Below are 15,707 nucleotides of genomic sequence, written 5' to 3' on the forward strand. Positions count from 1 at the left end.
CTTGGAAACAAACAAAAAACCCCCCAAACCACACAAAACATTCCAAAGTGAGAGCTGACAGCAAAACATTCTACAGTTGTAGATTTACAAGCTCATGAAGCAGAGTTATGGTGAAGTCTTACAAAGTCGTGAGAGGAGTCCCATTACCATGTGAGACTATCTAGAGACCTGTCTCCAAGAGCTTCTCATTTCAGTTTTATAATCTGGGTACCACTTGCTTTTATGCAAGGGTAGCTCAGGCTGTACAGCCACAGACAAGGTCTAATCAAGTGTCTCCACAGAGAGCTGTTGATGTGAAGAGTCACCAATTCATTCTGAGCACAAGTCTTTGGCTTTTATACAAGCAGAATACTTGACCAATAAGAAATATTTTCAGGTTTACCTATTGCAAATACAAGCTGTAAAAATCAAGCAGCAATTTATGATTCAAGTATTTAAGACTCCCAAATGTTACAAGCTGTATTCCCTTCTCTCTGAAGAGCTGAGCTAAGAAAGTTCTTACCTGGACAAAATTTGGTCTAACTGTCCTAACAACCTCCTGCTTCCATGCTGCTCTGGGAACAAGAACAGGAGAAACTCTCTATCTCATTAGAGCTCAAACTGCTACCTGCCTTTTGGAGTGAGGGTGCTAGAAGAGCACAAGCATTCCACTTGACTTCTGATCATCGCTCTTCAAGTGCAAAGCATCAATACTACTGCATGCACTGAGAAACAGAGCAGCTGAGTGTCAGCGCAGTGCGACAATGTGAGCACCCTCTTAGCATTTCTATCCATTGGTGATCATGCTGCATCTATCACAGATACCACTTCACTGAGTGGCACACCAAAGCAGCCAGTGATCATGCTGCATCTATCACAGATGATACCACTTCACTGAGTGGCACACCAAAGCAGCCACGCCAAGGGTCTGCATTCTTCATTTCAAGCTTTCTTGCACTTGATCTATATGTAAGCAAAGAATGTATTTAGCAGGAAATGACACACTTTCCATTCCTTACTGTTATATTAAATTTCCCTTTCTAAGGATAAAACTCCTAGCAAATTATTTCAAGGTATATCTCTCTCTGTGATTTTGGCATTACAGGTGCAAAATAATTTGCATCTTTAAAAGCAAAATAATTTGGTAGTTAATTCAAGTTCTCCTATGTCCAAACACATAGTTATAATATCATTCTCCTTCTCCATACCATTATTAATAGAGATCTAACTCAAACCCTGCAAATTAATATCACTGAATGCTGTTAAAAAGACTGGTGTAAAATCATGACTTTTTAGACCACTCTGTTAAGACAAAAGCTTGGGCAGAGCTCCTCCAAAACACTCTTCCCCTCTGCCTCCCAGAAGGAAAGATATAAATTGAGAAACAAAATCAACAGAGTTATGTGGTCCACCTCGGAGCAACTTCCCCCCCGCCCCCATTACTCCCTTCTGGACCAGGTGTAGCATAAGAGACCACTGGTTCTGCAATGTGTCAGTGCTATGTTTGAAGCGTCTTTCAAATTGCCGGCACGCTTCCCCCCTTCCCCATCCCTCCCCTGGTGCAGTCCTTTTTACCCAGCACTGACTTTCTGTTTAAATGTTTTGGTTCCAGTACCCCCAAGTCCAGAGGAAGGACAATCCCTGATGACAGTCTGAAGTTCCAGCAAAACTGGACTGTCTCTAGAAGATGACCAGCAGCACTACTTGCTGGCACTTCTTCAAGGTCCTTCCTCCTCCAACTACACCATTCTCCCATGGACCAGGTCTGCCCTTTTCTGTAAGGACTCCAAAACGTCACAGGAAGTGCCACGTTTGTCAGAGATTCTGGTTTGTCACAAATCATTATTCGGCATCAGTTTCTCCAGTTCGAAGGCGAGACAGAAGGATGTTTACATTCAAAGCATCACCTGTTTACTCTCGCAGCAAGGAGGACAAACTGATCGCTAGTACAGATGGATAAGCAGTAGCCCAACTGTTCTCCCTGGTTTTTGATAGCTCGTATTTTGAGGAAGACTTAAGAGAGCACAATTCAACCTGAGCTAATACCAAGCTTGCACAGGGGTGGAGGAAGCATTTACTAGAATACACTTAAACTCACAGTGTAAGACGGTGGCCTCTTTGGAAAAGAGAAACCTTTGCATTAAACCAAACTTCTCCCAAGATTTCAGGCACAGAGTCCTTTAGAAAAGAATTCAGAAAGCCAAGTAATAACTAAGGAACAACTTATTTTTGCTGACCTGGCAATAATGGCAACCAACTTTCCCCTGAAACCTCAACTGAAACACTATCAATAAGTAACTTGAAAGCCAGTCAGCTCCCATCCTCCTCCCATACCCTCTATAACCTTTTACACAAGCTCAAATAGCATGTTTCCGAACGGCAACTTTCAGCGTAAAGATTTTCAAAGACTGCGGGAAGCAAAGTAAGTGGTAGAAGACCAGAGCGGGAATGGAAGACTCCCACTGACCAGCGTGAACCAACAGGTACCCACCTGCGTGCTTCTCACACAAGGAGATGCTGTTCAGAGCACACAAACCAACAGGCAGCGAGCCTGGATTTGAGTACTGGCGTAGTTCAAGGTTCATGCTGACTTGGCTAATTGACCTTGCCCCAGTCAACTGGCTTACCAACTGCACCCATGATTTTAGTCAATATTTACATGTTGTAAGCAAGCATACTGAACCTGAAGAAACTTTACCACTGTGATTTTCAAGTGCAAACACATATAGTCTCCCTTAATTCTGCTCTTATTGTATTAAAAAACAAACAAAATCAACACCACATTCAATTGCTTCCCCCAAACCCTAGCCTGCACAAATTCTCTAAAAATAGATAAATATCAATCTGAAGGTTCACAAGAAATGAACTACTTAATTAAATGAAATACAGCTTAAAACAAGCAACGATGAATCTATTCCTCCACTGAAGAGGACTAGAAGTCCCTGCATAGAGAAAGCGGTAAATAAATGTTAGAAGTACTATTAGTTAAGACATCAGACAAAAACAGATCAGATTCCTGACTTGCTATTTTTGTCTTCACATAACAACAACTCCATTTGGATGTTCGAAATTCAGCCTGCCTCAACATAAAATATTGCTTTCTACCTGCAATGCGGTATGACAATAAAGGAAAGACTTTCAGTTTCAAAACATTTAAATTACTGATGTAAAGGGACTGCCGATAGTCATCGGTTTGTTCCGATGATGCACGATTGCTTCAAATTAAGCACAGCTGAAGGCCATTGCGGATGCATCCAAATGTAGGGTTGTTTCAATAACTCAATAGCACTTTGATGTCTGCCTTGCTGAATTCTTCACTGCTGAAGGAAGATCAGAGTTTTCAGTTCACAGCAAAAAATAAAACAAGGCAGTTACGAAGATCATGTAACACAGAGCTCCGAAGCCCACAGCGGAGGTTTACTGCAATATGGTAGTCTGCTTCTGGTCTCCTGAGCACAAGCAGCTGCTGTAGCAGTTGCCCCCTCCTCTTCTTCATCTTCCTTTACCTCCCTGAAGCCTTCTGCTTCTTGGAATGGATTCTCCAAGAGTTTCAGGACATTTCTTACCTAGACAGAAAATGTAGCATGGCTATGAGAATTTAGAAAGTAAAGGCAAAATGATGTTGAGAAGACCCTCACACCAAATAATGATTGAGTATGTTGTATTTAATACACATACTCCAGACAAGCCAAATATGAAATAGATGAACAGTATATATATATGTATCAAATAAGCTGAAAACTGTAAAATCGTAACTGGCTGAGTTTGTATCTGTATAGAACTCAAGCTCAAGTAACTTGAAATGCAAGTCTCACACACAAGTTCTTAGGTCATTTCTCAGAATAAACTGATTTTCCCATATTCTGCATGTAACAGTCCACATGCTGAACTGCACAGGTGAAAGCCATAAGTTTTAAGAGAGAACACTTAGCACAGCAAGGAACAGGTATAAATTAATCCCCAGTGGCCTCCCAAGGCAAACACCATTCTGATGACGGTAAAAGCAGGGGTAAGCACCTTGTCCGGTGAAGCTGGTGAAGTTCAGATTTTCAATTCCTTTCTTTGTTCTGCAGACATTAAACCCACAGCTCCCTCATAAATAACACAGACCTTCTGAACAGTAAATTCCCAATCCCCTTACTGCCCGAGATGGCAGAATGATCTCGCCTAGGATAATGTCAGTCATCAACAGCACCACTACACATCCACACACACCTAGAGAGATGTTAGAGTAGTAACAGCATACCTCCGAGAAATCCCCATTTTCAGCTGCTTCTATGGCATTCTGGGCAATATAGTTTCTCAAGATATATTTTGGATTGTTTGAATTCATGACCCTCACACGATCAGTATTCCAGGCATCAGCATCACCAACACTTTCTATTTCTTTTTGCAAACGGACTCTGAAATTAAGCAATTGAAAGCAACTGGTTTGGTTCAAGAATCACATGTAAAAGTTGACCTGTTTCCTTGCCTTGAGGTCCTTAGTTTGCAGTTCTTAGTAAATACTACATCACCTATAAGCCTTTCAGCTTATAAAATCCAGCACAACAACAGATTACAAAACACCACTTCGTTTAAAAACAGCAGGACAGACCATCAGCAGGTCCTGACGAGGCGTGAGGAAGTGGCACACCATCCTTAACCTCTGAAGAGTCAGATTGCGACACTGGCACGTGGTCTGTTCTGCATTGCTCTGCAAAAACCTTCGCATTCAGAACTTGCCTTCAGTATTTCTGTGCTTGTTTATTGGTTAAAGCTTTTGATGTTCTGATGCAAGTAAAGGGATACAATACAGCCAAGGCAGCCTGAGCTACCCATTAGCAGGAATCCTTGCTAAAACTCTGGGCCCCACTGGAGAACAAGCCGGCAGGCAGCAGGTGAGGAGAAGAGCCCTGACCTAATCCACGCAGCAGAAACAACTGATGCTCTACTAAGGGGTTTTCCTTATAGCAGATCTCCTGCTAGCATTGAGTTTTCAGGATTTTAAGTTATGCCTATTAGAACAGTCTGGACATTTTTCTTTTCTGGCCATGACTTCCTTTTACAGCTACTCTTCGATTATGAATACTTCTACTTGCTTTTCATATTAATACATAGATTTTTCTTTCAGAAAAAAAAAAATCTAAAAGAATAAAATGCTTAGAGATCAGTCAACTGTAGCATTGAGCACCTAATAGCTCACAACTAAAATTAGTCTCTGCTAGAATCAACATCAACATTCTTTAAGCACTTTTAATACTAGATTTGATGTGAGGTGATTTCTATACCCACACTCCTCCCAAAAATCTAGCGAACAAAGTACACAGATGCCCTTGAACCTGCACAGCAACACAGACACTGACCTTGGAGTAGCTGATGTGCTGAGCTGCACGCCCCCCACATCCCTCCCAACCTGTATACCTTGAGACAGGGCGTCTTTCGTGAGACAGGCACACCAGTCTCAAATAAAATGCAGCACAGATATACTGCCCGAGAGACCTTCCCTGTATTCTCCCAGCCATTCTTTCCAGTGTCTTTTATTTCTGCTGAGTAAATCAGCTGCTGTTAACTGCTGCAGTTTAGAGAATTGCTCGATGCGTTCTAATTCTTTATTTATATTAGCTTTTGTTCCAATTAATGCAAATAGCTGAGGGTTAGACTGAGCCAACATTAGCATCATGGAGAGCTGTCTGGGAACAGAGAGGAACAAACACATTAGATAACTGAAGTTCAGCTGCCTGTCAAGAACCATCTTTTTGCAACCGTAAAGTAGATATGAAAACACTCACAATAACGTATAACTTCACTAGAGAGGTTAAGTATCAGTATTTTATAATTAACAGAACAAATTTATAATAAATTATGCTAATTTTACTGTTCCTTCCTCCTTCTTCAGTGTGTTTAATTCACATTCCTGTGGTACATAAGTGCAGACAGTAGGTTTTTCAGAATTACCAATTGGGTTTAGATGCGCAATTCTCATCAAAACACTCTTGGTCTTTGAAAGGAATTCGTAATAAGGAATTTGATCTTACTTAGGTATCAAGATAATACAGAATCCATAGGGTTTGAGGTGGGTTTTTTTTTTAATTTCTTTTCCTAACATTAGTACTGTAACAGCATGCAGAATAAGGACCTAACTAATCTTAGCAGTACTAAGAAAAACCCAAATTCTATGGGGAAAGATACCTCGTTTAAGTCATGAGACAACAGTTTGTCTGTATTTTTTTTAGCTAGCCAGTCTAAATCACAGGATGAGATCTGCTTTGTGATAATAAACTCCTAAGACCACCCAGGCTATTTTGCTGCAAGTTTGACCAGGGCTGTGTCTTTTTAACATCTGACTGTGTTAGCTGATGCTGTACAATAGCTTCCCCTAATTTTCGATACCATGCTAGCTAACTTCCGTTCTTCCTGGATTAATAACTGCACTGTGGCAAAAAGTAAAATAGAAAGCCCAAAGAATCTAAGTTGCAGCACATCAAAATACACTATTTTTATTTCCGTCTCTGGATGCATTTATAAACAAAGGAGAAAAGAAACATTATTCCCTGGCCTCAAAACACAGAACTCGTTATATCAGATTATATTTTACTAATTCTAATAAGCAGAGACAAGAGAGGTGCTTTGATTTTTGAGTTTGTATGAAGTACTATCCAAATATGATTTACACATCTGACGATATCCAGGTGGTGTGATAAAAATCCATTAGGTACCCACTTTAACACAGTACCATGCCCTTGCAAAGCTTTACATCCCTATAATGATGATTTATAGCTACTTTTCACGTTCCTCTAAGCCTGAATGTAACATTTAAAAAAATATTGTCTCATCTGTCATTTGAGCTATCTTCATATTGCATGATAATCTGTTTACAATTTCAAAGTAGCTGAAACCTGGAACTCAATTAAATAAGCAGTAGCCACCACCTTAATTTAGTTCCCTTCCATTTTAGTGTATCATCACTAAAACTTAAATAATCAGTGCCATCTCCAAAATAATAAATGACTACAGCCAGCCACCTTGGCCTAACACCAAACTTGAACAAGCAAGTTTCATACCAGTCCATCTTCTCAACTCCCTGCTTTCCGCAAGTTAACTGTGATATAAACACATAGAAAAAGCTGAAGAATTTTGTAGGTTCGTTACCATCATAGAACACTTATTAAATGGGGTGGGGATGGGGGGGATGACCCTACCCAAAATATCCCCACTTTGATTCCTCCCTCCTCCCCCATCTGGGAAGATGCTAGGAAAAAGACAAAAAAAAACAAAAAAACAAACCTCATGGATCACACTCATTCCCTGTTTTCCACTGCTCCAAAAAGTGAAAAACTGATGCAATCACTGTTATAAGCAGCAGTTGAACAGAACTTACTATTTTTCCATGCTCAGAGCAGCTGGGCTGCAGAACATAACCCATGAAATGGGACGCGGACAGCGCCACACGGTTTTCAGAGCCTGAAGTGTGCATTTAGGTTAAGCTTAGCCCAGAACATGGTCATTATTTGCTGACAATGCATTGGCAGAACACAGTAAATCCATTTCTTCTATAAAATATTTCTGTATCACATCACTATCTGGCACTCTCATTGCCTTAGTCAGCAGAGACAGTGGAGAAAAAAAAAAAAAAAAAAGGACCAAACAAAAGCTCAGACAACTTCAGCCCAAGAGCCAACTGCTGCAAGTCACTGCTGAGCATTCACCAGTCACAAAATACACAAGAATTTGCACTGCTGTCGATCAGGATGCCTCTACTTAACACTGGAATTTCCAAGTTTAGTCAAATATTACACAGCATGCAGAGTTCATTATGGCGAAACTAAAAGCACGGGCCAAGAGCATTTAAGTAGAGGATTACCTTGGATCCATCTGCGGTTTGAAAGCAACTTTCAGTTCTTCCACAGAAGCACACTGACACATAAGCTTTTCTAAGAAATCTTCCGATTCTGAAGGATCAGAGTCTACTGAGAATGAACTCAGCAAGTAGAAAATATTTGTGAAGTCTCCACCTGAAAAAGTGAATTCTGTGAGTAATGCAACTAATAAACGAGCAGGAAAACAAGTCCCACACCTCCTTCCCAGCACCCCCCGCAGCAGTACAGGGCACCACTCTGAAACAGCAAAGAAACTGCTCCCTCAGCGAGGCTGCAAACATGAGACAGGGGAACCCTGTATAAGGCAACAGCTGCCCCACAGTTCAGAAGGTGGTGATTATATTTTTCAGTCTTTTCTTCTCTGAGGATGTACTTGCACAAGGCTGCTTTCTGGTAAGGTCGAGATAAAAACTACATTTTGCTTTGACTGTAAGAAACCGATGGGCTATTAAATAATAACCCACTGTGTTCCTCACCAACCTGTGAGATGCATGGTTTCAAGGAGTTCAGACACCAGCTTACTATCTTCTTCTAACTCCAGTTGGATTAAGCCTAATTTCTTCCTCATCTTCTGTAAATAGTGTTTCTCAAATTCTGCATCATATTCCTCTTCCAGGATGAGTTCACTTATTTCCAAGGGCAGCTCTGGAACTAGAGCTTCAGCAAGCTTCCCCAGGTTCCACTTGCAAATCTCTGGCTGCTTGTTGTAAGCATAGCGCCCTGTATTATCAGAACCATTGCAAATGTGCTCAGGGTCGTATCTACAAATGAAGAAATAGTTAGCATTCTTCTAATTATCTGGACACCAATACCATGAGAAGTATTATTTTAGCCCTCTCAAACACTGGGAAACCCCACAGGCTACAAGAACAGTCTAACAGTCAGAGAGGTTGTGAACACAGTTAAGAAGTTGAAAAGAAGAATTACAGGACAACTAGAACTAACTTAATCTACTTTGCAATAAAAAGGATTCCTAAATCTAAGTTAGGAGTTCAAATATTAAAGCAATCATGAGCATCAGGATTATTCTACACAGCACATACATGTGCAGATTTCAAATAATTATGTCACACTGACCTGTCCATAAATCCAAAAGGGCCGTAGTCGATGGTTAGTCCAACTATGCTCATATTATCTGTATTCAGCACGCCATGGCAAAACCCAACACATTGCCATTCAGCAACCAATCTCGCTGTCCGTTTTGTTATCTGAAAGAGAGTAATTTTTTTTTTTTTTTTCATTTTTCAACACAATGTATTTCCAATACATTTACGTATTTCCAAGCATTTCCCAGTCTGAGCTGATGTTTCTACAGCTCCGGTGGAAGCAGATTCCGGCAGTATGCCATATACACCAATATCTTAAGGACAGCTTGCTTCCCCTCCTGTTAATAACTGCCCTGTTCCTCAGCCTCCCATTTCTGTTTGCCTCCTCTTATTTCCTTCCATGCCTGACTTGCAGGTCAACCGGACAGCTTTAATACGTACTAGAGACAGAAAGCTGAAGTAAGGTAAACTGTTTGACACCAGATTTGCACACTATTCTAGTCACTGCACAAATACATTACCACGGATCATCAAGTCCAACCATTAACTTAACCCTGCCATCCCACCACTAACCCATGTCCCTAAGCACCTCGTCTACCCGTCTTTTAAATACCTCCAGGGATGGGGACTCGACCACTTCCCTGGGCAGCCCATTCCAATGCTTGACAACCCTTTCTGTGAAGATATGTTTCCTAATATCCAATTTAAACCTGCCCTGGCACAACTTGAGGCCATTTCCCCTCATCCTATTGCCCGTTACCAGGGAGAACAGACTGACACCCACCTCACTACAACCTCCCTTCAGGTAGTTGCTTACTACTGATTTTAAACACCCTTTAAGCACAGGCAGGAGAAAACGTAAGCAAAGTCTAAGAAATAAAATTAACTGTATGCAACAAAGCCTAATGTAAAGTTAGTCTTTCAGTTTACCTGGTACATAGCAGTGATTTACAGGAAGGCAAGTGGTTTACACAAATAATTGTTTCCCGCTAACAAGTTTTAGCGCTGATAAGCACTTCCCTCAATTTGCTGAGAGTGGAAAAAAGCTACAAGGTTAAATAAAAATATTCCAAGAATGACCATTTTATTTAAATGCAATTCTTCATCAAACGCATGCTTCACCAGAGTTTTTCCACTGCTTAACTGAGTTACTGTTGTGGAATCCTTGACTGCAACCACTGCACACACCCAATTCTTTAAATAAATAGCGTAATATTTTAAAACAGTTCTAGTGATTTAATTAAATCAGCCCACCTGTCAACTACAACTAGATATGCCCTATGAAATCTAAAATTCAGGAAGCAAACCTGGCTTTTAAATAAAACCAGGTATTGCTTAATATTTCACTGAATTGCTGTAAATAAAAATTTTATGTAGCCATTAGCTAAAGCTTTTAAATCAAACTGTATTCAAAGCTAAAATCACTCATCTTCCCAAATAGCTATCAATGTACAGAAATTTAAAGCAACTATTCTCTCCATGTATTTTATTAAGGTTTAAAAAAAATAATTAACAGAGGAAACATGAGTTTTATGCCTCTGTCTTCAAACCCCAATTTTTTCCATTTTCCTTTTTTTTTTAAACACGGGCAGTCAGGCAAGGAAGAAAAATGAGAAAAGTCTTGCCCTGGGATAACCTAACAGGTAGTAAAACCCACAAATGATGATCAGAAGCTTTTGGTTCACCTTGAGATCCCATACTTCTACTTTTTACAATATTCTCGTGTTTGGTACTTTACCCATTTTTCCTGAACGCTGCTTCACGGGGCAGCCGGCAGCCAGCTACACGTGTCCAAAACTGATTACTGGCATGCTATAAACCAGTAAGGGAGACACACCCTGTACGATGGCTCTCTGCCAGGAAGAGGGTAAAACTTAAAAATAAAAAAAATCCTGGCCACCATGGCTGGGCCGAAAGCACGCCAGTGGTAAGGCAGCTCAGGGCTGCTGGATGTCTTGGTAGGAATGCAGCATGCACTGCCAGCGTTCTGCTGAAAAAGAAATCCCGCTAATGAGAACAGCTGGAAGTAACTAAAGCTTGGGCGCCGCTCAAAGATGGGTACGTTGATTAGAAAGAGATGGCTTTGCCCTCGCTTTGACCTTCATTCTTTTCGATCACCTTTTTCTACTGCTAGCCATACTAGAAAACAAGTATGGTAGATATAAATAAGAGCACTATCTCAAGGATATGCTCATTTAAATTTAACAACACCCACGAATTATTTGAGAAGCACAGATAATGGTGTTTTCTTTCCAGACAGTGCCATCAAATGCAATCACTTGAACTTTTTTCCTCCATTTCTTCCATAGTGCAAAAAGAAAGATGAAACACATTAGAATTGAGCTGACAGCACCTCCTCACTATTAAAAAAAGATGGACATGTTTGTCAAATTAGGTAGGGACTGGGGTGCTTTTCAGGTGGAGAAAGGTATGGAAAGTCTCCTCTGAGGAGGAGAAAAAACATGAAGAGGCAATGCTATAGCACAAGCATGGAAAGCACAACAAACAAACAAAAAAATGGAGATGGGGGCAATAAGGAAAGGATGGGGAGAGGAAACAAGTAATAACTGGGCCAGGAAAAGCAGGCAAAAGCAGGAAGAAGCAGGACTGGGCGCATACATACGTCTGCAAGGATCCCCAGGTCCCATGACTTTTCTGCCATCAGAAAGTAAACATGCCATCAACTACAGAGCTGGACACGCACGTAGTGGGTGACAAACCACAGCTCTCCTCGCCAGCTCCGATCATTCAAACGCAAAAGGCCTGTCCAGTGAAGTTAAACTCTTTGGCAGCCAGCGGTGGTCCCAGCCACAGTTTGCTTTTGAAGAACTAATGCAAGTACGCACAGGTTGTGTTAAAGAAAAAAAAAAAACAAACAACAAAACCAACTCTAAAAACCCAAAAAACCAAAGCAAAACAAAAAACTCCCACAAATTTAAACCCCACAACATTTAGAGAATGTCAGGTTTTAAGCCTGCCTTTTGACCTCTTACTGGTCTGTTATGAACATGCATCATGTTGTAGCCATTCCCTCAGCCCCTACCAGATCATTTCAGATTTCAAAGCACCACAACGGCTTTTACGTAGACTAGTCAAGCGTATTAGACTGTGGTATTTTTTAATTATTCTGTTTACTGGCTAGTTACAACATTCTTATTTGGGTTGTAACATTATTTGAGCTTCGGGTGATCCACATTGGAGCCTTTATTACAGTTCTCCAGCAATGTCAAACTGGACCCTTCTGCAAGGGTAGCATTACTACATACTAATCACTAAAACATGAAGAGAAGCATCTTATTTATTTTCCCTTACCCCAAACTCTTTCTTTGCTCACTGAGACAAAGGAATACAGTAATAGAAATTCAATGTCAAGAATAGCAATACAGTACCGACAGCGAGTCAAAAGGTATGTTCAGAAGATAAAGTGTAACTACCAATTAATTTAGCTATGTTGTACTTCAAAGAGAAATACAGCAATTCTACATCTACTCCTGTTATTGTTCCAATTTTTGTTATGGATCTCCAGTAATTGTTAAGGTCTAAACTTATACAGGAATTGCAAATGGGTTCAGAACAGGTCTCTGAGAAATCACCCAGCCTCTCCTCTGGGCCACCACAGCATGACCTGATACTACCCCACATTCTAAGATAGAATTTACCTCACCTGATCTTACCATTCCCAAAGTTGGAGGTTTTGCAACCTCCTCAGGCAAGCCCTTGCAGTGCTTGACCACCTTTAAACATTTTCAATGCGAAAGCCTGAAGTTAAAGTGATTTGCAGTCAACATTCCCATTCATAATTTGGAAAATGAGAGCGAGGAAGTGACTCGACGTTCTCAGTATTTTAAAAGATGAAGCCTTGCAAGTGATGTCCCATCAACTCATCATCTAACAGTCAGGGCCAGAATTCCCCCTTGCAATCTAAGACACTCTCAGCAAATGGAGACAAGACTTGGGAAGCTCTCCCAGAGCAGAGACATAATGATTTACTATTAAAAAGGTTAAACCACTCTCATTGGTTTGATCACTATCAACATGGCTTTCATCGATAAGCAGTTCTATTAAAGAGTGTTTTCTTCAGAGAAAAGAATAGGTCAGGCAACCGGATGATACAAGGAATTAACCAACTCCAGTCATCTGTGCTTGCGGATGAAGTTCCTGAAGGTGACCGCTGCGGATTTATGAAGAGAATCTGATCCTTCTCACCTCTTTGAAGAAAGCAGCATTCCTCTGAATACTGTTGTCTGAATAAGCCTCCTGGATTTCTGGATAGAAAGTGCTGATCACATAATCAAGCATCTGTATTCGAATATCGTTTCGGTTAACACTGGGACCCTTGCGTCCTGTGTATTCATCAGTAGGTTTAAAAATTTCGAAAGAACCGAATCTGTTTTAAAATAACAAAACCATGTTTTACAATTACCTGATACTATTAACTTCATTTCATATTACACGTAGTAAAAATATTTACTGTTGTTGCAGTAACACCACATCATCTCTTGAGTTTAACACCAATCTTTCAACTGACCGAGAGAAAAGACCCACAAGATTCCCACGCTGAACCCAGCGAGGCTCAGCGACGCAACGCGAAGGAAGCGCCTACGTCCATGTGCCGCTAAACCGGCGGATCAAGACCTAGCCAGTACTGAAGACCAGCTCGTTAAAGTTTCTTATGATGATTTCTACAGAAAAATTCTTATCCTGAGTAAATATACAGGAATAGGACTTGTTTAAAATACTAGACTGTACATCAAGCATGCAAGACAGATTTTTCCACGTATGTATGTATGTGTATGCACACATATATGCACACACATATGCATGCACATATTCCTTATGCCTCACCTTCTCTAATATTCTGTTATCTTACAAGAAGCAGTGCAACTTCCTGAAGCTCCTAATGTTTTGTGTCAGAGCACAAACCTCGTAGACTTCTCAAGCAGGGAAAGTACACCCAAACTTTGACAGGACTACATTAGAATAGCCATGGAATTAAGGGTAGAGCTATAGTCCACCGCTACTACCAACATCAGCAAAAGCGTGTATTCTGTGAGGGTACAAACACGAAAAATCTCTTCTGAGGTCTGCACAGCTTAGTTGTTCTTTCTGCCAGGCCAGCGTCCTTAGTGTGTATCTGCCTGTGCGCAGACACCAGCTCATCCCATCCGCTGGACACGAACAGCGGCTTCCTACAGCCCAGCAAAAGAGTTCCAAGCCTCCAGAACGAGAAACACGCAAATGGTGCTGTTACGGAAATACACTTAAAATGGTATTTTGTAAGACTGCTGCGCTTGGTTTTAAAAGAATTAAAAAAAAACCAACAACAAAATAGGCCTGTACCTTATGAATGTAGAAGCTATTCTCAGAACAACTGTACACCTTTCACTTTTTGGATTCCCATCATAAAATACATCACGGATGACTTTGGAGTCGGATGTCACACATGTTCCAGCCCTCGTTGTTGGTATCCCTAGGTGAAACATGGCCTCGCTGCACAGGAACTCCCGTATGCTCGACCGCAGGACTTTCCGACCGTCGGCTTGTCTGCAACCAGAAGACACAGACAGTTTTCAGGCTCTAAAGGCAGGAACACCCGACCCCCCCTTAGCAGAGGAGAAACAAAAGCCCAGAAGCGACCGTCCTCTGTCCGCAGTCACACAGCAAAGTAGCAGCAGATCTGAGAAAAGCTGGACCTTCAAACTTCTGTTAAAGCTCAATTAGACGGGCACAACGCACTTGCCATGAAGACTGCGCATGACAGAGGAAAATACACCTTCCGAGTCACACAGAGCCCCTTCTAATCATTAACTCTGTTGTTTTTATTGACGCAATAGAATCTTCAAAAAAATTAAACGTTTTTGGACAAGCATAGCTATTTTATTATATCGTAAGTCACTGGTTTCCTTTTAATAAAACAGCTACTGTTAGGCCTCCTGAAAAATAGCATGATTCTGGATCTTTCTGAGTAAGCAATCTAGAAATGGTGTGTTAAATACAAGCACGCGTGGCAGTTGCATTAAAAAAAAAAAAAGAACAGACAGCAAATAGCAACCTAGCTTATTTAAGAGAGATCGGGTAAATGGGAGAAGCATGGGTGGTTCCCAGCCCACGCTCCCAGCACTTCAGAAGCCACAGGCAAGCAGCAGAGCTGTGATTTCCTTAGCCCTCACAGACCCGAAGGCAGCCTTCAGAGCACCGCACGCATGAAACTACGGTGCTCCCGAGCCTGCGCACAGCTGGAACAGAAAATACGGGAAATGCAAGTGGGAAAAATGACCTGAAAGATTTAAAGCAGTGCAGGCTAAATTGACTAATGAAGACATCTGGCCCTTGCAGGGATTTGGTCAGTATGCTGGTTCTGGGGCTTTCCCACCATTCCCCCCCCAAGGGGGAGGTCGGCAGAAAGGCACAGCTGGCAGCAGGACCAGCCCCACGAACCAACCCACCAAGCACCGCATTTTAAATCCCGTTTGCGTGGGCAATGGGCACCACGGCAGCGAGGGCTCCGGTGGCTGTGACATACCGCTGGCCCCGCCTTCAGCAGGGCCTGTGCCCTCCTAACGGGGCAAAACACCTCCGAGGAGGGTAACCCGGGGCAGAAGCAGCGCACCCCCTGAGGGAGGTGCAGCTACCGTCTTACCTGCCGGCGGAAAATTCTGCCAGCTTCTGGCTTGGCGTTGAAGCAGCACGCTTGCTGCGGCGAAGATTAAAAAAAAAAACCCAACCAAACCAACCCAAAACCCCAAAGCAAAGCCCAGGAGGGCTTCAGATTCGAGCTCTGCCTGGGGGAACGACCCTCAGCCCAAAAGCGGCGGGAGCGGCA

The 15,707-nt window shown here is 41.7% G+C and overlaps 1 protein-coding gene across 1 annotated transcript; it reads right to left on the minus strand.

Annotated features, from left to right (window-relative positions):
• Positions 1 to 841: 841 nt before the first annotated feature.
• Positions 842 to 14,454, minus strand: SELENOO (selenoprotein O; the record flags this gene model as incomplete). The annotated part of the gene is made up of 8 exons (XM_035893716.1): positions 842 to 3,545; positions 4,226 to 4,382; positions 5,466 to 5,651; positions 7,823 to 7,973; positions 8,319 to 8,599; positions 8,916 to 9,046; positions 13,091 to 13,271; positions 14,225 to 14,454. Coding segments are annotated over 8 exons (1,512 nt in total), but the record flags the coding sequence as incomplete, so codon positions are not given.
• Between the last annotated feature and the right edge of the window lie 1,253 nt (positions 14,455 to 15,707).

The sequence above is a fragment of the Egretta garzetta genome, unplaced genomic scaffold (genome assembly GCF_000687185.1).
Source record: "Egretta garzetta isolate BGI_Z169 unplaced genomic scaffold, ASM68718v1 scaffold64, whole genome shotgun sequence".
Lineage (NCBI taxonomy): Eukaryota > Metazoa > Chordata > Aves > Pelecaniformes > Ardeidae > Egretta > Egretta garzetta.